Raw genomic sequence first — 26838 nt, forward strand, 5'->3', positions numbered from 1 at the left:
CCAGTGGTCATTGCAAATGTACTCCAGATTTTAAGTTTTCTTTTTTCTAAGACTGAGAGGCAAAGTTCTGATTAGCGTCAATCAAATTTATATCACTTGAAAGGAATACACAGGGAATACTGAAACATGATATATCTTGCTCTTTGTTCGGACTTTGTTTCACATTTAAGTATCACTTCACAGTCTTCATATAGGTCTTGATACATACCTTTCTAAGTACTTAGACTTATTTTCATTTCTGAGTACTATTTGTTCAAGTAAATCTTTTTTTTTTTTTAATGTTTCTAACAGCCACCTTATCACATTTAAAAAAATACTCAATTTGTAAAATTATATTGTATTGGTCAGGTATAAAAACAGAACAGCAAAAATTGATTATTTCTTTGACAGGTTATTTCGTCTGTGCTTGCATATATTTGCCCAAAACCTAGACAATGTTAAATGATGGCAATGTATGGTATTTATCCTAAGTGAAATGATTTCATTAATTTTCTGTCAGTCTTTAGGAACCTTTCTTTTTTTTAATAATAAATTTATTTTTTATTGGTGTTCAATTTGCCAACATACAGAATAACACCCAGTGCTCATCCCGTCAAGTGCCCCTCTCAGTGCCTTTAGGAACATTTCAAGTATCATGTTATAGATAGGATTCTATTTATTTTTTATATAACATGATTTATATTTTTAAAATGCTGTTAGTTATTATATATAACTTTTTAACACTTATTGTTGTTATTAAAAGTCCTGTCAGTTTGGAATGATGTACTATTTTCATTAGTGCATTTATTCAACTATTCAACTATTCAAATAAGATCATGTTGTACATGATCTTATTTTTCAGGTTAAACACTTTTTCTTACTTTATATTGTGTTAGTATTATTCCTATTAGTTTCCCCTGTAGTCAGAAGAAAACCTGATGCCCTAAAGTAAAATTGACTTTGTTTTACTATCCTGCGTGATCCTATAGTCTCTAGGATCCAGGCACCTGAACACCAAACAAGGAGTTACAGTCTCTTTCTCACTCCAGCCATCTTCATCCAAGCCATACAGTGGCCTTACTTTTGGATTTATTTTTTATTAGCTTTCCATTTTCTACATGAAAATTAGGCTCAGTCCTTAAAACCTAATCTACTTTTCTGGAATCTCAGTGTGTTCAGAACTTGATTTTGCCTGTGCCCACACCCCTCCCCCAACCCCACCAGAAGGCTGTGGTTTAAGTCCTCAATCCATAAACTAACACTTTGTTTTAGATTGAGCCAGTTATCAGATCTAAAGCCTTCAATAAGCCTACATATTTTACCTCAACCTTATGACAAATGCATTATCTATTCTCCATCTTCATCAAGACTTACAGATCATAAGCCTTTACCTTTCATGTAAACAGCTACTATTTTCGAGGTTCTGCTTACTTGGCTCAATTCATCTAATCTTCCTTAACTTTTCCATAAAAGTATTTTGATGTTATCAAAGGTTATATGTTGGCAAGGAGTTTCCATGAAAAATAAATTCTTCATATTAAAAAAATATATTTAGACTTATTTTACCTAAATGAAATATTAACTCTATCCTAAGCATGTTTTAAAAAGCCTGTAACTCATGATTTGCACATATTAATGCTTTTTGTTAAGTACCTACCATGTGTCTCGCCCCATTATGTCCTAGAAGCTGATCTTACAGCAGTGAGTATTTGCTCTCATGATACCTAAATTGGGAGAGGAGAGCAAATTAGACATGTAAATAGACAAATTGACATTTCAATGATAAATGCTATGAGAACATAAAAACATGGAAAAATGATAGCGTGGTGGAAAATTTCAGTTGGCCTTCTCAAAGTTGGTTTCTACAAAGAAGTGACATTAGACATGATATCAAGGGCAGCCCGGGTGGCTCTGAGGTTAGCACCGACTTCAGCCCAGGGTGTGATCCCCGAGACCCAGGATCGAGTGCCACATCGGGCTCCCTGCATGGAGCCTGGTTCTCCCTCTGCCTGTGTCTCTGTCTCTGCCTCTGTGTGTGTGTGTGTGTGTGTGTGTGATTAATAAATAAACAACCTTTAAGAAAAAAGAAATGATATCAAGAAGCAGCCAAACACATGTAGATTTGAGAACTAAAAATTCTAGGAAGAAGGATATCCAGGTTTAGAAGAAATCTAATAAGCATATTGCACATGAAAAACAAAATGACCCCTGGCTAAAACTTAGAAAAGAGGGGGAACAGGTCCACCCCTCTCAGGAGACACAGGTGATAACAGGAAGTTTCAATGTTTTTGCAAAGCTAATAGGTATTCTTTAGCTAACACATGATTCTTGACTTTTATATCTTAGTATTAACTTTATATGGAAAAATACAATATAGGAGAGTATCACATGAGTTGTTTCCATATTATGTGAAAGGTGCTATTTTTTTATCTTAGACTTGGATTTTTAAAAATATAAATAATTACACATTCTCCATTAGTTACTGCATAGGTCCATTTATCACCATTTTTAACATACTCAGTTGACACAGACCTTGTATATCCTGACAAAAAAATTTCTCAATGGGACTCTTATCTTTTCAGTTTTTCATGTCTTTGGCATATACAACAGAAGGTTTGGACATTGAGTCTTTTTAGGAGGCTAGGTTAATCTTTACTATTTGGCTTTTCTAAGATGGAAGAATGTGATATAGACCTTGGTAACCCTCTACTTTCTATATTCTGTTGTCACCACTGAGATCAGGTGACCAATTGTGATGTTACCATAACTTGTCTTTAGAGAACAGCCTCTGCAGGGCATTCTAGGGGTGCTGATATTTCAGTAACCAATGAACCATGCATACCTTGTTATAAACTATAAACTAAGTGTTTGGATGGTGTGGAGTCAATCGCATAGATAACACACTCTTTAATATCCCCATATTTATAAAACTCTGCATTTCTTCCTATCTACTGTACAAAGTAAGAACTGGTATTGTAAATTGATATACACTTGGGTAGTTTCCAGTCAACCAAGCAAGCTTTTACTCACTTCACACATTTCTTTTTTCTTTCATTTTTTTTCTTAGAAAATCTTTGATTAAATATATTATTAATTTCTTTTTTTAATAATAAATTTATTTTTTATTGGTGTTCAATTTGCCAACATACAGAATAACACCCAGTGCTCATCCCGTCAAGTGCCCCCCTCAGTGCCCATCACCCATTCACCCCAAACCCCTACCCTCCTCCCCTTCCACCACCCCTAGTTCATTTCCCAGAGTTAGGAGTCTTCATGTTCTGTCTCCCTTTCTGATATTTCCCACACATTTCTTCTCCCTTCCCTTCTATTCCCTTTCACTATTATTTATATTCCCCAAATGAATGAGAACATATAATGTTTGTCCTTCTCTGATTGACTTATTTCACTCAGCATAATACCCTCCAGTTCCATCCACATTGAAGCAAATGGTGGGTATTTGTCGTTTCTAATGGCTGAGTAATATTCCATTGTATACATAAACCACATCTTCTTTATCCATTCATCTTTATTTTTTTAAGATTTTGTTTGAAAGTGAGAAAGAACAAGTTGGGGGGGAAGAATAGAGGGAGAAGGATAAGCAGAGTCCACTGGGCATAGAGCCCATGTGGGGCTTAATCTCACAATCCTGGAATCTTGACCTTACCTAAAATCAGGAGTTGGATGCCCAACTGCCTGAGCCACGATGTGCCCCAGTCACTTCACTCTTTCAGTATCACACAAATTCTATTATTTGCACTACTAACATAATTAGATATACTTTTGTTCTTTGTCTATGACAAGCAGCTTCCTCACACATTCATAAGTATCTGGAAGTATAAATTGACCAATTTTGCAATTATTTTACTGAGTATGAGAAACTTTCACCTGAAAGGATGGTCTGTATGACTCCTGGGTCTGAAAGGATAGAAGTATTAGTCTGAAAGAAATGAAATTTGGTCAAAGTGGGTCCCAAGAGGAATCCGCATCTCATACAAGTAAACAATCAGGTGAGATATTTGATTTTTAAAGTATAGCTGCCCTATAATGTATTTCAGATGAACAACATAGTGATTGGATAATTCCATGTTACTCAAAACTCACCATGTCTCCATACAATATGACAATGTTTTTTACTATATTCCCTATGCTGTACTTTACATCTCCATGATTGGAAGATTGTACCTCTTAATCTTCTTTACCATTTTTCCACCTCTCATCTACGTCCCTTCTGGCAACCATTAGTTATCTGTATTCAAGAGTCTGGGGGGGTTTTGTTATTTCTTTCTTAGATGCCATGTATAAATCATATGGTATTTGATGTATTTAAATTAGCATAATATGCTATAGGTCCATTCATGTTGTAGTAACTGTCAAGATCTCATTTTTTATAGTTGAATAAAATATTCCATTATATATAATGGATATATATGGATTTATTTATATGGATTTATATCCATATAAATACAGTGCTTCTTTCTTTATTCACCTGTTAATGGGCACTTGGGTTACTTCCATCTCTTGGCTATTATAAATAATGCTACAATTAATATAAGGGTACATATGTTTTCAAATTAGTGGGTTTTTAAATGTTTTATTGGAGTTCAATTTGCCAAAATATAGCATAACACCCAGTGCTCATCCTGCCAAGTGCCCCCCTCAGTGCCCATCACCCAGTCACCCGAACCCCCTGCCCACCTCCCCTACCACTACCTCTTGTTTATTTCCCAGAGTTAGGAGTCTCTCATGTTTTGTAACCCTCACTGATATTTTCAATCATTTTCTCTCTTTTCCCTTATTCCATTTCATTAATTTTTATATTCCCCAAATGAATGAGACCATATAATGTTTGTCCTTTTCTAATTGACTTATTTCACTCAGCCATAATAACCTCCAGGTCCCTCCAAGTCAAAGCAAAAGGTGGGTATTTGTCATTTCTAATGCCTGAGTAATATCCCATTGTATACATAAACCACATCTTCTTTATCCATTCATCTTTCCATGGACACCGAGGCTCCTTCCACAGTTTGGCTATTGAGGACATTGCTGCTAGAAACATCGAGGTGCAGGTGTCCTAGTGTTTCATTGCATCTGTATCTTTGGGGTAAATCCCCAGCAGTGCAATTGCTGGGTCGTAGGGCAGGTCTATTTTTAACTCTTTGAGGAACCTCCACACAGTTTTCCAGAGTAGCTGCACCAGTTCACATTCCCATCAACAGTGCAGAGGGTTCCCCTTTCTCCACATCCTCTCCAACATTTGTGGTTTCCTGTTTTGTTAATTTTCCCCATCCTCACTGGTGTGAGGTGATATCTCATTCTGGTTTTGATTTGTATCTCCCTGATGGCCAGTGATGTGGAGCATTTTCTCATGTGCTTGTTGGCCATGTCTATGTCTTCCTCTGTGAGATTTCTGTTCATGTCTTTTGCCCATTTCATGATTGGATTGTTTGATTCTTTGCTGTTGAGTTTAATGAGTTCTTTATAGATCTTGGAAACTAGCCCTTTATCTGATATGTCATTTGCAAATATCTTATCCCATTCTGTATGTTGTCTTAGTTTTGCTGTTTCTTTTGCTGTGCAGAAACTTTTTACCTTGATTAAGTTCCAATAATTCATTTTTGCTTTTGTTTCCCTCGCCTTCGTGGATGTATCTTGCAAGAAGTTGCTGTGGCCAAGTTCGAAAAGGTTGTTGCCTGTGTTATCCTCTAGGAGTGGGATTACCACACTTATCTTGATCACAGCTTTGTAGTACAACCTGAAATTTGGCATTATGATGCCACCAGCTATGTTTTTTTCAGAAGTGTTCTGTAGTTTTTAGAGTATAGATCCTTTACCTCTTTAGTTAGATTTATTCCTAGGTATCTTCTGCTTTTGGGTGCAATTGTAAATGGGATTGACTCCTTAATTTTCTTTCTTCAGTCTCAGTGTATAGAAATGCCACTCATTTTTGGGCATTGATTTGTATCCTGCCACACTGCCAAATTGCTGTATGAGTTCTAGCAATCTTGGGTGGAGTCTTTTGGGTTTTCTATGTAGAGTATCATGTCATCTGCAATAAGGAGAGTTTGACTTCTTCTTTGCCAATTTGAATGCCTTTAATGTCTTTTTGTTGTCTGATTGCTGAGGCGAGGACTTCTAGTACTATGTTGAATAGCAGTGGTGAGAGTGGACATCCCTGTCATGTTCCTAATCTTAGGGGAAAGGCTCCCAGTGTTTCCCCATTGAGAATGATATTTGCTGTGGACTTTTCATAGGTGTTTTTTATGTTATTGAGATATGTTCCATCTATCCCTAGATTTTGAAGAGTTTTGATCAGGAACGGATGCTGTATTTTGTCAAATGCTTTCTATGCATCTATTGCGAGGATCCTATGGTTCTTGTTTTTTCTCTTGTTGATATGATCTATTACATTGATTGCTTTATGAGCATTGAGCCAGCCTTGCATCCCGGGGATAAATCCCACTTGGTTATGGTGAATAATCTTCTTAATGTACTGTTGGATCTTATTGGTTAGTATCTTGTTGAGAATTTTTGCATCTGTGTTCATCAGGAATATTGGTCTATAATTCTCCTTTTTGGTGGGGTCTTTGTTTTGGAATTAAGGTGATGAATGCTGGCCTCATTAAACAAGTTTGGAAGTATTCCATCTCTTTCTATCTTTTCGAACAGCTTTAGTAGAATAGGTGTGGTTTCTTCTTTAAACGTTTGATAGAATTCCCCAGGGAAGCCATCTGGCCCTGGACTTTTCTGTTTTGGGGGGTTTTTGATGACTGCTTCAATTTCCTCCTTGGTTATTGGCCTGTTCAGGTTTTCTATTTCTTCCTCTTCCAGTTTCGGTAATTTGTGGTTTTCCAGAAATGGGTCCATTTCTTCTAGATTGCCTAATTTATTGACATATAGCTGCTCATAATATGTTTTTAAATTCCTTTGTATTTCTTTGGTATTGGTGATGATCTCTCCTTTCTCATTCATGATTTTATTAATTTGAGCCTTTTCTTTTTTTTTTTTTAATAAGGCTGGCTAATGGTTTATCTATCTTATTAATTCTTTCAAAGAACCAAATCCTGGTTTTGTTAATCTCTAGAGTTCTTCTGGTCTCTACTTCATGAAGTTCTGCTAGAATCTTTATTAACTCTCTTCTTCTGCTGGGTATAGGTTTTATTTGCTGCTCTTCTCCAGTTCCTTTAGGTGCAAGGTTAGCTTGTGTATTTGAGTTGTTTCCAGTGTTTGAAGGATGCTTGTATTGCGATGTATTTCCCTCTCAGGACTGCTTTTGCTGTATCCCAAAGATTTTCAATAGTTGTATCTTCATTCTCATTAGTTCCCATGAATCTTTTTATTCTCATTAATTTCCATGAATCTTTTTAATTCTTCTCTAATTTCCTGGTTGACCTTTTCATCTTTTAGCAGGATGCTCTTTAACCTCCATATGTTTGAATTTCTTCCAAATTTCTTCCTGTGATTGAGTTCAAGTTTCAAAGCTCTATGGTCTGAGAATATGCAGGGGACAATCCCAGTCTTTTGGTATAGGTTAAGACCTGATTTGTGTCCCAGTATGTGGTCTATTCTGGAGAAAGTTCCATGTGCCCTTGAGAAGATTGTGTATTCAGTTGTGTTTGGATGTAAGGTTCTGTAAATATCTGTGAAATCCATCTGGTCCAGTATATATCATCTCTTGTTTCTTTGGAGATGTTGTGCTTAGAATATCTGTCATTTGTAGAAAGCATCGTGTTCCAGTCTCCGAGTATATGTGTATTATTATCTAAGTATGTCTTAACTTTGGTTATTAATTGATTGATATACTTGGAAGCTCCCACATTAGGAACATAACTATTCATGATTGTTAGGTCCTCTTGTTGTATAGATACTTTAAGTATGATATTGTGTCCCTCTTAATCTCTTACTACAGTCTTTGGGATAAACTTTAACTTATCTGATATGAGGATTGATACCCCTGCTTTCTTTTGATGACCATTTGAATGGTAAATCATTCTCCAACCTTTCATTTACAGGCTATAGATGTCCTTAGGTCTCAAACGAGTCTCTTGTAGACAGCAAATGGATGGGTCTTGCTTTTTTATCCAGTGTGAAACCCTGTGCCTTTTGATGGGGTCATTAAGCCCATTCATGTTCAGAGTTACTATCAGAAGATATGAATTTAGTGTCATCTTAATACCTATTCAGTCCCTGGTTTTTTGGGTTATTTCTTTGGGTGTCCTCTTTCTTTTACAGAGTCTCCCTTAATATTTCTTGCAGACCTGGTTTGGTGGTCACATATTCTTTCAGTTTCTGCCCATCTTGGAAGCTCTTTATCTCTCCTTCTATTCTGAATGAGAGCCTTGCTGGATAAAGTATTCTTGGCTGCAGGTTCTTCTCATTTAGGACCCTGATTATATTCTGCCAGCCCTTTCTGGCCTGCCAGGTCTCTGTGGAGAGGACTGCTGTCATCCTAATACTTCTTTCCATAAAGGTTAGGGATCTTTTATCTTTTGTTGCTTTAAGAATCTTCTCTTTATTTTTGGAATTTGCAAGTTTCACTATTAGATGTCGAGGTGTTGAGCGGTTTTTATTGATTTTAGGGGGGATCTCTGTCTCTCCTGGATCTGAATGCCTGTTTCCCTCCCTGAGTTAGGGAAGTTCTCAGCTATAATTTGTTCAAATACACTTTCTGGACTCTGTCCCTTTCGGCGCCCTCTGGAATCCCAATTAAATGTAGATTTTTCCTTTGAGGCTGTCATTTATTTCCCTTAACCTTTCCTTATGGTCTTTTAATTGTTTTTCTCTTTTTTCCTCAGCTTCCTTCCTTGCCATCAACTTGTCTTCTATGTCACTCACTGTTTCTTCTACCTCATTAAGCCTCGTCATTAGGATCTCCAGTTTGGATTTAATTGATTTTTAATTTTGGCTTGATTGGATCTAAATTCTGCAGTCATAAAGTCTCTTGAATCCTTTATGCTTTTTTCCAGAGCCACCAGTAGCTCTATAATTGTACTTCTGAATTGGCTTTTTACAATTATAATCCGATTTCTGTAACTCTGTGGAAGAGAGTACTGTTTCTGATTCCTTTGTGGTGAGTTCTTCTTTCTAGTAATTTTGCTCAGTGCAGAGTGGCAAAAATGAGTTGTAATGGAAAAAGGAAGAAACAAAAAAAACAAACAACCCCCGCCCCCCGCCAAAAAAAAACATGGAGGGGTATCCTCTGATTCTATAGACTGTAAATCCCTTGATGTCCCCTGGAACTTTCCAACACTGCTCAGTCGAGAACTTGCTCTTCCCCTATTCTTCCAGCTGGTCTTCTGGGGGAGGGGCCTACTGTGCTGAGTCTCAGGTGTGTGCACCTGGGGGAGCTGCCCCACCCCTGCAAATGCGGGGCTCAGTGGGAGCTGTTTATCCTGTGAGGCCCCTGCTCCCTGGCACCCCGCTCCATCCCAGCCACAGGGTGACACCAGGAGAAACAACAGTGATGGCCTCCTGCTCTCCAGCCCTGTAGTCAGTTCCTGCAGTAACTACCGTGGCTCCCAGTCCACAGGGCCCTGGATGCTCCCGGGGCTGGGCGGACCGATCTGCACAGCTCGGGGCCACCTGGCGGCAGGAGTGTCCTTGCTGTCCTGTGTCCTCCTAGCTTCTGCCTGTCCCAAGGGGAGCGCCAGATCTTGGGGTGTGTCCCCCAGTGCTCTGGGCTCTGGGGCCTGTGCCGCTGGGATTGTGCTCCCAGGACCACACAGCCACCTCCGCACGGGGCTGCTGCCCGAGCCACCACCTGAGCTGCTCCAGGCCTGCCCAGGCGCGGGTTCCAGGCCTTGAGGGAGCTCAGCCCACGTGTGTGGCACACTCTCCCCCAGGGTGCACTTCCTGTTAGTGCCCCTCCTGGGATCCTGCCCGAGTTCCCTGCGAGCACCTTTCCCTCTGGGAAGAATCTAGTGCGGATTTTTAAAAGTTCTTGCGGGATCCCTGGGTGGCGCAGTGGTTTGGCGCCTGCCTTTGGCCCAGGGCGTGATCCTGGAGACCTGGGATCTAATCCCACATCGGGCTCCCGGTGCATGGAGCCTGCTTCTCCCTCTGCCTGTATCTCTTCCTCTCTCTCTCTCTCTATCATAAGTAAATAAAAATTTAAAAAAATAATAATAATAATAATAAAAAGTTCTTGCTTCTCTGGGACTGGGCTTTCCTGACCCAAAGACTCTTGCTACCCCCTCACCCCCGCCTTAGCCCAGCTCCTCGCGGGGCCCCTCCCCTACTGGATTGATTATTTATTTATTTATTTATTTATTTATTTATTTATTTATTTTAAATTTATGTTTCCATCTTCCTACCTTGTTAGAAGTGCAAACTCTTCTCAATGTAGCATTACAGCTGTTTCTCTTTAAATCTCAGGCTGAATTCGTAGGTTTTCAGGATGATTTGAAAGTTATCTAGGGAAGTTGGTGGGGACAGGTGACTTGGGGACCATGCTCCTCTGCCTTCTTGCCCCACCCCTAGTTACAGGCTTTTAATTCTACTTTTAAAATTACCTTAATATTTCTTATAGAGTGGATTGGTGATAACATACTCCTTTAACTTTTTTGTGTCTGGGAAACCCTTTTTCTAATTATTTCTGAATGATAACCTTGCCATAGAGTATTCTTCATTGTAGTTTGTGTACTCCCCCATCACTCTGAATATATCTTGCCACTTCAAAATTTCTGGTGAAACATCAACTGATGACCTTATAGGGTTTCCCTTATACTTAAATATTATTTCTCTCTTCTTCTAAGATTCTCTTTATCTTCAATTTTTCACATTTTAAAACGTGTTTATATGTCTTACTGTAGGCCTCCTCAGGTTTGTTGTGTTTGGGGTCCTCTCTGCTTCCTGGACTTGGATATCTATTTTCTTCTCCAAGTTAGGAAAGTTTTCAACTATTATATCTTCAAGTACATTTTCTGCCTCCGTCTCTATCTCTTTTTCTGGGACCTCCAGATGAGAATGTTTGTTTGATGCTGTCCCAGAGATCCTTTAATGTAGTCTGACTTTTTAAAAATTACTTTTTTCTTTTACCTGTTCAGCTTGGGTACTTTACATTGCTGTGCTTTCTAGATTGCTGATATATTTTCTGTATCCTCTAATGTGTTTTGATTCCATCTAGTGGATTTTCCACTTCGGTTATTGTATTTTTCAACTTTTACTGATTCTTTTTTTTAAATACTCTGTATCTTTGTTAAAGTTTTCATTGAGTTTATCCACTCTTCTCAAGTCTTCTGAGTTTCTTTATGATCATTACTTTGAACTCTTCATCAGGCATATTGCTTATCTCTATTTCATTTAGCTCTTTTTCTTTCCCCATAAGTCTTGAGCTTGCATTTGGGACATATCCTCTATCTCCTCATTTTATTGAACTCTCTGTGTTTGTTTCTATGTATTAGGTAGGCCAGCTGTATCTCTTAGTCTTGAAAGTAGTGGTCTTGTGTAGAAAAGGTCCTGTGGTGCTCTATAGCACAATCCCTGCTGATCACCAGAACCAGGCATTTCTGGGATGTTGTGGTGAGCCACGATGGCCTTCAGCTCTACCTGCAATGACCTGTTTTGTGGTGAGCCACGATGGCCTTCAGCTCTACCTGCAATGACCTGTTTTGCCTGCTGTGGATATCCTGGGCAGAGTTTGCTCCCTGCCCTCTTGAGAAGCCTGACTGTGGTGGCAATTGTCTTCTTGGTGTATGAGACTGGCACTCAACCTAGCTGTCTGAAGTTTGCTTTTGACACAATTGGAAGCATACAGGAGGGCAGGGCTACTGTCCTTGTGCTGTCAGCTAAGAGCAGGGGCTGCAGGACTTTCAAGTATGTGTGCTGCTGTGTGGAGATCTCCACTCCCTGTATACCCAGGGCAGGAGTTCCTTTGAAATGGTGAAGGTTCTTCCTGGGGCTGTCTACTGAGTAGGAGTTGCTTGGAGGGATGCCTCTGAGGTGGGCACATTGAGTGAGGCAGGTCTGCAGGGAAATGCCAGGGTGGAGCACATAGTGATGGCAAAGTATTTTGAGAGTGTTAGAACTGGCTTCTCTATGTATCCAATTGTTTAGCCTGAGTGATGGCAAGAAAATGACACTAGTCAGCATTTTTGTTCCTGGAAATATCTTCTGCAAATTCCTGCTCCTCCAGCACAGGTTCTAAGATTAATCTATAAATTTTCTTTGTGTATACCCGAGGCACTTTTCACACTGTTTCTGTGTTATTTTGGTTTCAGCTATTTAGTTTGCTGGCTTTTTAAGGGAAAGTACTCAATTGTCTATCACTCTGGATCTCTACAAGTTAAGTCCCACTGATTTTCAAAGCTAGACATTTAGTGATAGTTCCCATAGTCAGGAGTGCTTGATGTGGAGTATGATCCCCTCATTCCTCTGTTCTTGGTATGTCTCTCCTGTTTATGGTTAGTGTGTAGATTCTGACCACTTCTCTGCTCCTCCTATCCTTCTCAGGGTGACCTTTTCTCAATGACTAGCTATGAAAAATCTGTTCTGCATTCATTCTTCAGATCATTTTCAGAGTTGGTTACTCAGATGTAATTGTTTCCTCGGTGTTTCTGTGGGACCAATAAGCTCAGGATTCTAATATTCCAATAGCTTCTCTAGCTCTTTCTTAAGAATAGACTTTTTTTTTTAATCAGAAAACACTTATTATAAATATCAATTATCTACTAAAAATAAAATATAATCCTGGAGGAGGACATTCTTCTATAGCATTATCAAATCAAAATAATGAATCCTGTTGTAACCAACAGGTTGTTGTAAAAATTCAGAAGGAAATTTGCTATTAATGATTTCTATAACATGTTTTAAAAGTTGATACATGTCAAAAAACATTCAGATGGTATACCATAAATCTACCAGTAGGCTGTAACATTAGTCATAATGAACTCACTATATGGAAATTTATTCCTTCTTTACTATGCCAGCTGGAAAAATCTTACAATCCTGGTTAGAACAAGTTTTCTGCCAGAAATAATTTCCTGTTACCCGTGAATAAAAATGAATCTCCTGGATAATTTAAACAGAGTATGTTTCACAATATTAAGTTCTAGCTAGAAATATTGAATACATTAAGGTTTCATCTATATCAATTTACATGTTTAATGTTTTCTCTGTGATTTAAGAAGGAACCTATAATGCAATATATCAGATCACTGAAACAGGTAGATTTGAGGGGAGAATATTTATACCGACCTATAATTTTCAAGTATTAATATATGCCTAGCTAACAATCTTTAGGGTTAATTTATAATTTAATACCACTTTACTTACTCAGGCCTGCAGATTTAATGAAATGAATAGAATGATATTTGTGTATATGTATGCAGCTACCCACTACCTATAGATGGTCACTAAGAAATGAACATAACCAAATACATATATGTGTCTATGTGTTCAATATAAATTCCCAAGTCTGAACACCAAAATCTGTAAGCTTTACCCATCCACCATCACTCTTCATGCCACAAAATAAAGAACACAGTTAAGAGAAGGAATGAAGGGAATTTTTTTTTTTTTAATTTATGATAGTCACAGAGAGAGAGAGAGAGAGAGAGAGGCAGAGACACAGGCAGAGGGAGAAGCAGGCTCCATGCACCGGGAGCCTAATGTGGGATTCAATCCCGGGTCTCCAGGATCACGCCCTGGACCAAAGGCAGGCGCCAAACCGCTGTGCCACCCAGGGATCGCGAAGGAAAATTTTTTTTTTTATGTGAATCTAATCAGATTCTCCAAACTCTGGGAAGATAATGGATACTGGAAATTAGAAACTGGGCTTCTATTTGTGATAGCAGTAGAAAAATGTCTTAAAGATTAAATCTGTGGGATCCCTGGGTGGCGCAGCGGTTTGGCGCCTGCCTTTGGCCCAGGGCGCGATCCTGGAGACCCGGGATCGAATCCCACATCAGGTTCCCGGTGCATGGAGCCTGCTTCTCCCTCCGCCTGTGTCTCTGCCTCTCTCTCTCTCTCTCTCTGTGACTATCATAAATAAATAAAAAATTAAAAAAAAATTAAAAAAAAAAAGATTAAATCTGTAGTTTAAAGATGGACCAGCCTTCTTCTGGTATAAAACAAATAATTATTCAAAAAAAATAGCAGTAGAAAAATGTCTTAAAGATTAAGTCTGTAGTTTAAAGATGGACCAGCCTTCTTCTGGTATAAAACAAATAATTATTCAACTTCTATTTTTGACACTGCAGACAGACAAAGACAGAGGGTTTGCCCTCAAGAAACTCTCCCTTAGCAGTTTTAAAAGCACTAGCATTTCCTGGAATAATAGTGTACTTCCCTACTTTTCTTCCAGAAAATAAATTCTAGAATTTTCCTTGGGAAACCACTTATCACTGTTACCTCATTTCTTTTGAGTAGAATTGACCACTTCCTTCTTATTTCTAAGTGTAGCTCATATTTTCTTAGTAAATGTTATATACACTGAGCCATGGGAGGTGATTTAAGATATGAAATAAGTTGATCTCATTTGAGTGAAACTTAAGATTTTTCATTATAAAAGAAGGTAAAGCTCCATATTCTCTTTGGATTTGTTGGCATAAGGCTATGAATTTTTAAGTTGTCTTGCCTATGGAGAAGAGGACTTACACCTTTTGATATGGAAGAAAGGAGCTAGCTTCAAGAATATAGAGCTGATAATGACTTTGATGTTACAAGGTGAGTCTTACTATTTTCTCTTTAGTAAAAGGTATTGGCTTTACTGTGGAATATTCATTTCTTGAAGAAATGAATTTTCTTTTATTTAAGCCACTAGATGGATATCTATCATGTATATCTAAAAGAATATTGACAAGGTAAATTTTCACCTGGGAGCCTGAAGAAGTGAAACATGCATAATATTAGCAACCAAGTCACTCCCCACATAGTAAAATGTAGGGGTTAGGATCAATGAGCAAATGGAATATATATGCTGTTGTATAATAAACTTAAAATTTACATAGAAAACACCATGTAAAAGGCAATGTTAATGAAAATTCTTAGGCTCTTGTTAAAAAACAAAATTCAACTGAGTCCGTTTGAAAGATTGTATTACCTTTATTTAGTGATTCGTGAATTGGGCAGTATTCCACCTAGCAGATAGAAAGGAGCCCTGAAAAGCCCTACAAAATGCAAGGCTTATAGGCAAAAGGGAATGACACAAGGAAGTCACTAGCAAAAAGTGGAATCTTTTTGGAAGGTCAGCTTCCTTTAGAGCAGCACAACAGGAATCTATCAGACAGATTGTTTAACTAGTGCTGACCAGGGGAAGTTTGAAACTGTAAGCTAGGTATTAAGTTTTGATTTAGTGATGTGGGCTTAACACAAGTGACTTTATTTTGTGTTTGTTGTCTCTTTTTAGATACACCAACATACAACTGGATAGATAGAAAAACATAACGAAAGAATTTCTACCACTTGTGCTATAAATACAACAAAGAAAGGAATGATCAGAAATTTTTTTTAAATATCCAGAAGTAGACCATACCCAAGATCTACTAGAACACAATGTGCAATTATATTTTGTTGTTGAAATAGAGTAAAATATCAGTGTTATAAGAGAAATAGAAAAATTGTATATATACAGAGTGAATTTCAAATTTGGAAACACGATTATGGAAAATACTGAGATTAGTGATATATGTAGAGGAAGCAAGGTAATTATCCCTCTAGCCTTCTAGGTTTTTGGCTGAACCTGCCCCCACCCCCAGTAATAAACCCAAATTTCTAGGAAAGAAAATTAACAGCGTGTATACCTCCTATATGTAGGAGGCCATCTATGGGATATTACCAAGAAAAGCACAGTAAAAAAAAAAAAAAAAAAAAAAAAAAGTATTGTTGCTATGCGGTTTAAGTCTATGTCTTTTCCATTCATAAGGGTTTTTACCTAATCCTTACTACCTGGTACAGAAAGTCATCCTTTCTTCCTGTACAGAAAGGGAGATCTGCTTACAAATGGAGACTATCCTTATAAATCTTGAAAGTAATTACTGTTTTTCAGTGCTTTTTTTGGTCTACTCTTTCTTAAAAGCAATATGCTAAAAATAATTCCTATGCCAAAGAGGCATATTTGGGGTGGCATATTCTGCTCCTGTTCGTATATTTTAGAAATTCCAATTGAAATGGGGAAACAGTTAATGATTCTATTTAATAAAAGTCCGTCATATATATGGAGATTGGGAGAAAATTAAAAGATTATTTGAATCTATATTTTGAGACAACTAAGTGAAGCTGAAGTATTTATATATTAGTCACAGTTTGTTTTTTAGGAAAATTGTGATGAATACTATTAAAGTATTTAATGCAAGTATTTTGAGGAGCTTCCAAAGTCTTTGACAGGAGATATGCTTATGTGGTTATCTGGGGCAAAACCTTAGGTAATAAACACTAGTTCTGCATGTCTGTGTGTTTGTATTTATGGGAGTAATTATCTTTTAGAAGGATGAGATTTTAGCCATGAGTAAAACACAGGGAAAAAATAAAAGATGAGTGCAAAATACTGCTTAAGAGGACAGTAACAAAGAAAAGAAGGATAGAAAAGAAGACCTATAAATAAAAATAGGAAATATCAAAACTTAGGAAGAAATGTAGTTGTGATGTTTTGAGCAGATGTTGGTTAATATATTCTTATTTTATTTCAAAACATAGAAATGTAGTTCAAATATATGGCTATAACATAATTGTCAATGTACTTGTTTATGAGACACTTAACTCTAAAATACATTCAGGAAACTCTATAGGTAACTCTGTAGAGAGAGATTCTAGTGAGGTATGACATATATTATTATTGACTAGATAATAGGGATAATTATAATTCATATATAAAATCTCTCCTAGATTTTTAGGAACATTTAATTAGAAAAATGTGAAGATGCAGAAATTTATCACATCATAGTTATGTTTTTACAAAATATCACATGGATACGGCATAATAATTAATGCAAGCAGTTTGGAGTCTGATTATTAGTACAATAGCACTAAGTTCCTACCAGCCAGAGAATAATTTTGATCTGACTTTTTTTAATGATAAGGCACTTAACTATATTCTAACAATGCAGTATTATACACTTAACATTTAAATTTTACGCACGGTATTGTAACAGATCTCTAAAATATATTCATCTTTTATAACTGAAACATTATATCCCTTGTAAAGCAACTCCCCATTTCTTTCTATCACTAGCCCCTACCAAGCAACCACCATTCTATCTCTGCTCATATGAGCTTGACTATTTTAGGTAACTCATGTAAATTTCCTTTTCTGTGACTATTTTTTTCTTTTTCATTTAACATAATGTCCTTCAGCTTCAAACATTCTGTCACACATCGCGGAAATCCTTTCTTTTTAAGGCTTAATAATATTATCTCCTATGTATTATCATTTTCTTTACCCATTCATTTGTTGATGAACATTTAGATTGCCTAATTATTTGGCAATTAGAATAATGCTTCAGTGAACACAGATATGCAAATATTTTCTTCAAGACCTTGTTATTTTTTTTAACTGGGATGGCTGGATCACGTAGTTCTATTTTTATTTTCTGTAATTTTTGTTTCAAATTTTTATTTAAATTCTAGTGAGTTAACATAAAGTGTAATATTGGTGTAAGGAGTAGAATTCAGTGATTCATCACCTATATTTAACACATAAAATGCCCTCCTTATCACTCATTTAGCCCATCACCTGCCCACCTCCCCTCCATCAGCCCTCAGTTTGTTCCCCACAGTTAAGAGTCTCCTGTGTTTTGTTCCCTCTGCCCTTTTCCCACCTTCCCCTGTGTTTCACTATTGTGTTTCTTAAATTCCACATATGAGTGAAATCATATGGTATTTGCTTTTCTCTGACTTATTTTGCTTAGCATAATATGATCTTGCTCCATCCATGTCATTGTACATAGCAAGATTTCATTCTTTTTGATGGCTTAATAATATTCCTATGATATATAATTAATATATAATATATAATTGCATCTTCTTTATCCATGTCAAAGGACATCGTGGGTCCTTCCACAATTTGGTTATTGTGGACATTGCTGCTATGAACTTTGGGTACAGGTGTCCCATTGTTTTACCACATCGTATCTTTGGGGTAAATATCCAGTAGTGCAATTGCTGGGTCATAGGGTAGCACTATTTTCAACTTCCTGAGGAACTTCCACACTGTTTTCCAGAGTGGCTGCACCAGCTTGCCTTCCCACCAAAAGTGCAAGAGGGTTCTCCTTTCTCCACATCCTTGCCAACATTTGTTTTCTATCTTAATTATAGCCATTCTAACTAGTGTAAAGTGGTATCTCATTGTGGTTTTGATTTGTATTTCCTTGATGACTAGTGATGTGGAGCATTTTTTAATGTGCATGATGGCCTTGTGTAGGTCTTCTTTAGAGAAATGTCTATTCATATCTTCTGCCATTTCTTGACTGGATTGTTTGTTTCTTGGGTGTTGAGTTTGATAAGTTCTTTGTAGATCTTGGATACTAGCCCTTTATCTGATCTATGATTTTCAAAATATCTTCTCCCATTTTGTAGGTTGCCATTTAGTTTTGTTGACTGTTTCCTTAGCTATGCAGAAGCTTTTTATCTTAAATACCAGTTCATTATTGCTTTTGTTTCCCTTGCCTTTATAGATTTATCTTGGAAGAAATTGATGTGGCCAAGTTCAAAAAGGTTGTTGCCTGTGTTATTCTCTAGGATTTTGATGGATTCTTGTCTCACATTTAGATCTTTCAACCATTTTGAGTTTATCATTGTGTATAGTATAAGAGAATGATCCAGTTTAATTCTTCTGTATGTGTCCAATTTTCCCAACACCATTTATTGAAGAGTCCGTCTTTTTTCCTTCTTTGTGGAAGGTGAGTTGACCATAGAGGTGAGGGTCCAATTCTGAGTTCTATGTTGATCTATGTGTCTGTTTTGGGCTAGTACCATACTGTCTTGATGATCATAGCTTTGGAGTACAGCTTGAAGTCAGGCATTGTAATGACCCAGCTTTGGTTTTCTTTTTCAACATTCCTCTGGCTATTCAGGTTATTTTATGGTTCTGTACAAATTTTAGGATTATTTGTTCCAACTCTGTTAAGACGGTCCATGGAATTTTTTTTTTAATTTTTATTTATTTATGATAGTCACAGAGAGAGAGAGAGAGAGAGAGAGAGAGAGAGGCAGAGACATAGGCAGAGGGAGAAGCAGGCTCCATGCACTGGGAGCCCGATGTGGGATTCGATCCCTTGTCTCCAGGATCGCGCCCTGGGCCAAAGGCAGACGCCAAACCGCTGCGCCACCCAGGGATCCCTGGTCCATGGAATTTTGATAAGGATTACATTGAATGTATAGATTGCTCTGGGTAGAATAGACATTCTCACAGTATTTTTTCTTCCAGTTCATGAGCATGGGATGTTTTTCCATCTCTTTGTTTCTTTCAGAAGTGTTCTGTAGTTATTCAACTATAGATCCTATACCTCTTTGGTTAGGTTTATTCCAAGGCATCTTATGTTTTGGGTGCAATTTTAAATGGGACTGATTCCTTAATTTCTCTTTCTTCAGTCTCATTGTTAGTGTATAGAAATGAAGCTGATTTCTGTGCATTGATTTTTTTTTTTATCCTGCCACATTGCTGAATTGCTCTATGAGTTCTAGCAATTTTGGGGTGGGGTCTTTGGGGTTCTCAAAATACAGTATCATTTCATTTGTGAAGAGTGAGAGTTTGACTTCTTTGCCAATTTGAATGCCTTTTTGAAACAACTTTCCTAAAATGTTATTTCTTGTAAAAATATTTTGTAGAATTCCCCTGGGAATGCATGTGGCCCTGGACTTTGCTTGTTGGCAGGTTTTTGATGGCTGCTTCAATTTCCTTACTGGTTATTGATCTGTTCATGTTTTCTATTACTTTCTGTTTCAGTTTTGGTAATTTATAGGTTTCTAGGAATGCATCCATTTCTTCCAGATTGCCTAATTTGTTGGCATATAGTTGCTCATAATATGTTCTTAAAACCATTTGTATTGGTGGTGTATTTGTATTGGTGACCTTGGTGTCGGTTGTGATCTGTCCTCTTTCATTCATGATTTTATAATTTGAATCTTTTTTTTCTTTTTAATAAGTCTGGGTAGGGGTTTATATATCGTACTAATTCTTTAAAAAAAAAAAAACAGCTCTTGTATTTGTTTTTTTTTTTTAATCTGTTCCATAGTTATTTTGTTCCCTATTTCATTGAGTTCTGCTCTAGTCTTTATTATTTCTCTTATCGTGATATAGGCTTTGTTTGCTGGTTTGTTTTTTCTTTTTTAACTTCTTTTAGGTGTAAAGTTAGCTTGTGTATTTAGGATTTTTTTCCAATTGTTTTAGAGAGGTTTGTATTGAAATTTGCTTCCCTCTTAGAACTACCTTTGCTATATCCCAAAGATTTTGAACAGATTTTGAACATTTTAATTAAGTTGAATTTTGAACATTTTCATTAAGATTATCTCTGAATCTTTTAAATTATTCCCTAATTTCGTGGTCACCCATTCATTTTTTAGTAGGATGCTCTTTAACTTCCAAGTGTTTGAGTTCCTTCCAAATTTCTTCTTGTGGTTGAGTTCTAGTTTCAAAGTATTGTGGTCTGAAAATATGCAGGGGATAATCCCAGTATTTTGTTATCAGTTGAGACCCCATTTGTCTCAACTGGTATCAGAATAGACCCAATATTTGCTCTATTCTGGAAAAAGTTCCAGGTGCAAATGAGAAGAATGTATATTCAGATGCATTAGGATGGAATGTCCTATACATATCTGTGAAATCCATTTGGTTCAGTGTGTCATTCAAAGCCCTTGTTTTTTGTGTGTGTGTGTGTGTTCTTCTGCTTAGAATATCTGTTCCTTGCTGAGAGTGGAATGTTGAAGTTTCTTACTATTAATGTATTATTATCTATGTGTTTCTTTACTTTGATTATTCATTGGCTGATATAATTGACTGGTCCCATATTAGGTACATTAATATTCATAATTGTTAGGTCTTCTTGTTGAATAGACCCTTTAAGTATGATATAGTGTCCCTCTTCATCTCTTGTACAGTCTTTGTGTAAGGTCTAATTTATCTGATATAAGGATTTCTACCTCAACTTTCTTTTGATGTCCATTAGCATGCTAAACAGTTCTCCACCTCATTTTCTGTCTGAAGGTGTCCAAAGGTCTAAAATATTTCTCTTCTGGAGGGCATATAGGTGGGTCTTGTTTTTTATCCAGTCTGATACTGTATCTTTTGACTATAGCATTTAGACCATTCGCATTCAGAGTACCTATTGAAAGAATAAATTTAGTGTCATTGTATTACCTGTATAGTCCCAGTTTCTGCAGATTTTTTTTTGTGGGGGGCAGGGGGGGCTCCATCTTCACTTAATATTTCTTGCAGGGCAGGTTTGATGGTCACATATTCTTTCCATTTTTGTTTGTCCTGGAAGTTCTTTATCTCTCCTTCTCTTCCGAATGAGAGCCTTGCTGGATAAAGTGTTCTTGGCTGCATATTTTTCTCAGTTAGTGCCCTGAATATATCATGCCAATGCTTTCTGGCCTTCCAAATCTCTGTGGATATGTCTACTGTTAATCTTATATTTCTCCCCCCATGTGTTAGGAATCTCTTTCTCAAGCTACTTTTAGGATTTTCTCCTTATCTCTGAAATTTGCAAGCTTCACTATTGTATGTTGGTGTGTTGGTTGGTTTTTGTTGATTTTGGGAGGGGTCCTCCCTATCTCTTGGAAATGAATGCAGGTTTCCTTTTCCTGATTGTGGAAGTTCTCAGCTATGATTTGTTCAGACATACCTTCTGGTCCTCTCTCCATGCCCTCTGGAATCCCAAAAGACGGATGTTATTCTTTTTCAAACTATCACTTAACTCTTAGAGCCTCTCCTCATGAGCTCTTAGTTGTTTTTTCTCTTTTTCCACAGCTTCCTTTCTATCAACTTTCTTCTATGTCCCACATTCTGTCTTCTGCCTCATTTACCCTAGCTGTTAGAGCATCCAGTTTAGACCGTATCTCAGAGTATTTTTAATTCCTACCTGATTAGATCTCATTTCTGCAGTAAGAGATTCTCTAGAGTCTTTTTTGCTTTTTTTTCAAGTCCAATTAGTAATTTTATAATTGTAATCCTGAATTGTATCTCTGACATCTTACTTAAATCCATATACATTAGATCTGTGGCAGATAATATTACCTCTGGTTCTTTCTTTTGTAGTGAATTTTTCCTTCTAGTCATTTTGTCCAATGAAAAATGGCAGTACAAGTGAGCAGAGTAAAAAATATCAACCATGACCTAAGCAAAATACACAGTAGACAATTCAATTGAGGTCAAGTACCAGAAAATAAAAGAGAAAAGAGAAAGAAAAGAAAAGATAACAAACAAAAAAGAAGGAGAGGGAAGTAGGGAGGGAGAGAGAATGTAATCTCGCAGAGTAGACCAACATGGTGATCTACTTGGTTCTCAATGTATTTTGGTCTCTATGTTAAAAGGTACTAAATTTCAAAAGTATAAAAAAATGTACTTTTGGGCAGCCCGGGTGGCTCAGCGGTTTAGTGCCACCGTCAGCTCTGGGTGTGATCCTGGAGACCCAGGATTGAGTCCCACGTCAGGCTCCCCGCATGGACCCTGCTTCTCCATCTGCCTGTGTCTCTGCTTCTCTCTCTCTCTCTCTCTCTCTCTCTCTCTCTCTCTCTCAGAATAATGAATAAATGAATAAGGTCTTTAAAAATATATTAAAAATATTTTTTATCATTTAAATTGATAACTTCAATTACCTACGTTGATATTTCCCTACCCCAACTTTATTTTACTGATGTTACAAGTTGTATCTTTACATATTGTGTATCCATTAAATTTTATAACTTATACATTTTTCTTATTCTATACCCAAATAAATAGTGCCTTATATACTAGTGTTATATTCTCACATTATTTTGTATTTATCTAAATTTTTACCTTTACCAGTAAGCATTATGTCTTCATATGCCTTTGGATTGCTCTCTAGCATTGTTTTCATTTCATTTTGTAGAACTCCCTTTAATTCTTCTACAAGGGGTCTAGTAGTGATGAACTCCTTGCTATTATCTGGAAAGTCTCAATTTCTTCGTTTTTGAAAGATCATTTTTCCAGATATAATATTCTTGATTGGAAAGTTCTTGTGTTTTCTTTCAGCACTTTAGATATATCATCATATTTTCTTCTAGTGTGTAAGACTTTTTGCGGGTAAATCCACTGTCAATTTAATTAGAGCTCCATTGTATATGAGGAGTGTTTTTCTCCTGCTATTTTCAAGATTTTGTTTTTGTCTTTGACTTTTGATAGTTTGATTATAATAATGTATCTTAGTACAAGCTTCTGTGAGTTCATCCTGCTTGGAATCCTTTGGATTTCTTAAGTTTTCATGTCCCTTTTCTTCAGATTACGAGAAGTTTTGACCACCAATTCTTCAAATAAGCTGTCCCTTTCTTTTTTTCTTCTCTTTCCAGAACTCCTGTAATTGTGTATATTGATCCACTTGATGTGTTACTGTAAGTCCTTCAGGCCTTCTTCACTTTGTTTCATTCTGTTCTGTTTTGTTTTTCTGACTGGATAAATTTAAGTTACTTGTTGATGAGTTCATGATTAGTATGTCTCCTTCATTAAGTTTGTTATTGAACCTCTCTAGTAAATTTTTCAATTAGGTTATTGTTTCTTGCTACTCCGAAATTTTTTGGTTCTTTTTTTTTTATAGTTACTATCTCTTTGTTGAACTTGTATTGTTCATATCATTAACTTGATTTCATTTAGCTGTCTGTTTTGTTTTTAGTTAGTTATTTTTTTGAAGACTTTATTTCCTACTCCTCTTCACCCATTTTGCCCATTTCCTGACCCAGTTACCCTCTAGTAACCATCAGGGGTTTTTTGGTATTTATGAGTCTATTCCTGCTTTCATATATTTGTTTTGTTTTTAAGATTTCACATATCAGTGAATTCATATGGTATTTGTCTTTCTTTATCTTATTTTGCTTAGCATAATACATTCTCAGTCCATCTGTGTTGTCACAAATGGCAAGATTTCATTCTTCTTTATGACTGAGTAATATACCTTATTATACACACACACACACACACACACACACACACACACACTGCATCTTTTTTTATCAGTTAAAGTCTTTGTGGGCACATAAGAGGCTTCCATATCTTAGGTACTGTAAATAATGCTGCAGTAAACATGGGGTAGGTGCATATATCTTTTCAAATTATTGCTTTTGTTTTCTCAGTAAATATCCAGTAGTGGAGCTGTTGGATCATGTGGTATTTCTATTAGTTATTTTTGAGAAAGTTCCATACTGTTTTCTATAGTGGAAGCATTGATTTACATTCCAACAAAGTGTAAAAAAGCTTATTTTTTTCCGTATCTCCAACAGTTATTTCTTATATTTTGATACTAGCCATTTTAAGAGGTATAAGATGATATATCACTGTGGTTTTGATTTTCATTTCCCAGATGGTTAGTGATGTTGAGCATATTTTCTTGTTTCAGATGGCCATCTGTATGTTGTTTTAAAAAAAAATCTTTTGCCTATTTATAATAGGATTATTTGTGTGTATGTGTGTGTTGAATTGTATAAGTTTTTTATGTATTTTGGATATCAATCCCCTACTGGATATATCACTTGCAAATATCTTTTCCCATTCAGTAGACTGTCTTTTTGTAATGGATGGTTTCCTTTGCTATTCAAAATCTTTTCAGTTTTGTGTAATCACAATAGTTTATTTTTGTTTTTGTTTCCCTTACCTGAGGAGACTTAGGGAAATGTTGCTAAATCCTATGTCCAAGAAATTACTGCCTATTTTTTTTTTCAGGGGAGTTTTATTGTTTCAGGTCTTACATTTAAGTCTTTAATCCATTGTGAATTTATATTTGTGTGGTGTAACAAAGTGCTCTAGTTTCATGTTTCTGAATATAGCTTTTCAGTCCTCCTAGTACCATTTATTGAAGAGAGTTTTCCCTCCATTGTTGGGAAATGAGTTGCCTCATTTGTCATAGACTATACTTGGGTTATTCCTGGTCTCTCTCTTCTGTTCCAGTGACCTATGTGTCCATTTTTTTGCCACTATCATAGTGTTTTGATAACTATAGCTTTTGTAGTATATATTAAAATCTGGGATTTTAATACCTCCAACTTTTTTTTTCAAGTATGTTTTGAATAATTGGGGTCTTTTGTGATTCTGTATATATCAAGACTATTTTAATTTTGTGAATTTTTTTTTTTGATATTTTGAATAGGGATTGCAGTTACTCTGTAGATTGCTTTGGGTAGAATGGACATTTTAACAATACTTTTCCAAACAATGAGTGCGGAGTATCTTTACATTTATTTGTGTTATCTTCAGTTTCATTGATCAGTGTTTTACAGTTTTCAGAGTATAGGTTTTTTTACCTCTTTGGTTAAGTTTATGTTAAGTATTTTATTCTTTTTGATGCAATTATAAATTATTTTTTTCTTAATTTGTCTTTCTGCTATGTAATTATTAGTGTATTAAAATACAGTATTTTGTATCCTGCAACTTTACTGAATTTATTACTACTAATAGTTATTTCTGGCAGTCTTTAGAGTTTTCTTTGTATAGTATCATACCTTCTGCAAATAATATCAGTTTAAGATTTTTTCTTATCCACTTGGATGCTTTTTATTTCTTGTTTCATTTCTATGACCAGGACTTCTCTATTACTATATTGAATAAAAGTGCTGAGAGTAGAAACCTGTATCTTATTCCTGATATTAGAGGAATGGCTTTCAGTTTTTCATCATTGAATATTATGTATGTTAGCTGTGGATTTTTCATATACAGCTTTTATTATATTCAAGTATAAATAAACCCACTTTGTTGAGAGGCATTTTGTTTTTGTTTTGTTTTTCCCTGAACAGATGTTGAATTTTGTGAAATGTTTTTTCTGGATTTATTGAGATACATCATATGATTTTTATAAATTGTGTTACTATGCATATCATGTTGATTAATTTGCAAATGTTGAACCATATTTGCATGCTTGGACTAAATCCTACTAGAGTGAATGTGATGTGTTAAAGATATTTATTTGTATTTGTATGCACCAGACATATTGGCTCTTTAGTTCTCTTTTTCTATATTGTCATTGTTTTTGGTGTCAGGATAATGCTGACTTCATAAAATATTTTTGGAAGTGTTCCTTTCTTTTTTATTTTGCAATAGTTTGAGTAGAATAGGTATAAACTCTTCTTTAAATGTTTGGTAGAGTGGAGGAGGGGAAAATGGCGGAAGAGTGGGATCCCCAAGTTACCTGTCCCCACCAAATTACCTAGATAACCTTCAAACCATCCTGAAAATCTACGAATTCGGCCTGAGATTTAAAGAGAGAATAGTTGTAATGCTACAGTGAGAAGAGTTAGTGCTTCTAGCAAGGTAGGAAGACGGGGAAAAAAGAAATAAAGAAACAAAAGGCCTCCAAGAAGGAGGGGCCCCGCGAGGAGCCGGGCTAAGGCCGGGGCGAGTGCCCCCAGGACTGGAAAGACCCATCCCGGAGAAGCGGGAGCTTCACCAATCCTCCCGGGAGGAAAGGCACGAGCAGGGAGTTAGAGCAGGACCCCAGGAGGGGCGGGGATGCCCTCAGGCTCCCTGGGACACTAAAGGACCCCTGAGCCCCAGGGAGAGCCCCACACCCCGCAGCCGATCTCCCTAAAGGGCTGCAGAATGCACACGGCTGAACCCGGGAGCAGCTCGGAGGGACTCGGGAGGCGGCTCCACAGAGAGGGGGCTGCAAGGCCGGGAGGGTGAATCCAACAGCGCAGGCCCGGGAGCACAGGGCGCCAGGACACAGCCCAGGATCCGGTCTGCCCCCGGGACAGGCAGAGGCCAGGAGG

General features: G+C 36.8%; 1 protein-coding gene and 1 pseudogene across 1 annotated transcript in view; one reads left to right on the plus strand and one right to left on the minus strand.

Moving 5' to 3' along the window:
- LOC121492711 (KAT8 regulatory NSL complex subunit 3-like) overlaps nt 1-8841 on the minus strand; it is a 45587-nt gene extending 36746 nt beyond the window's left edge. Inside the window, 1 exon segment of the mRNA XM_041757876.1 lies at nt 8812-8841. Coding sequence (XP_041613810.1) covers nt 8812-8841 — 30 coding nt within the window.
- Nucleotides 8842-11506: 2665 nt separating this feature from the next.
- Nucleotides 11507-26838, plus strand: part of LOC121492712 — a 67364-nt pseudogene continuing 52032 nt past the window's right edge.

Source organism: Vulpes lagopus, chromosome 6 (genome assembly GCF_018345385.1).
Source record: "Vulpes lagopus strain Blue_001 chromosome 6, ASM1834538v1, whole genome shotgun sequence".
NCBI lineage: Eukaryota > Metazoa > Chordata > Mammalia > Carnivora > Canidae > Vulpes > Vulpes lagopus.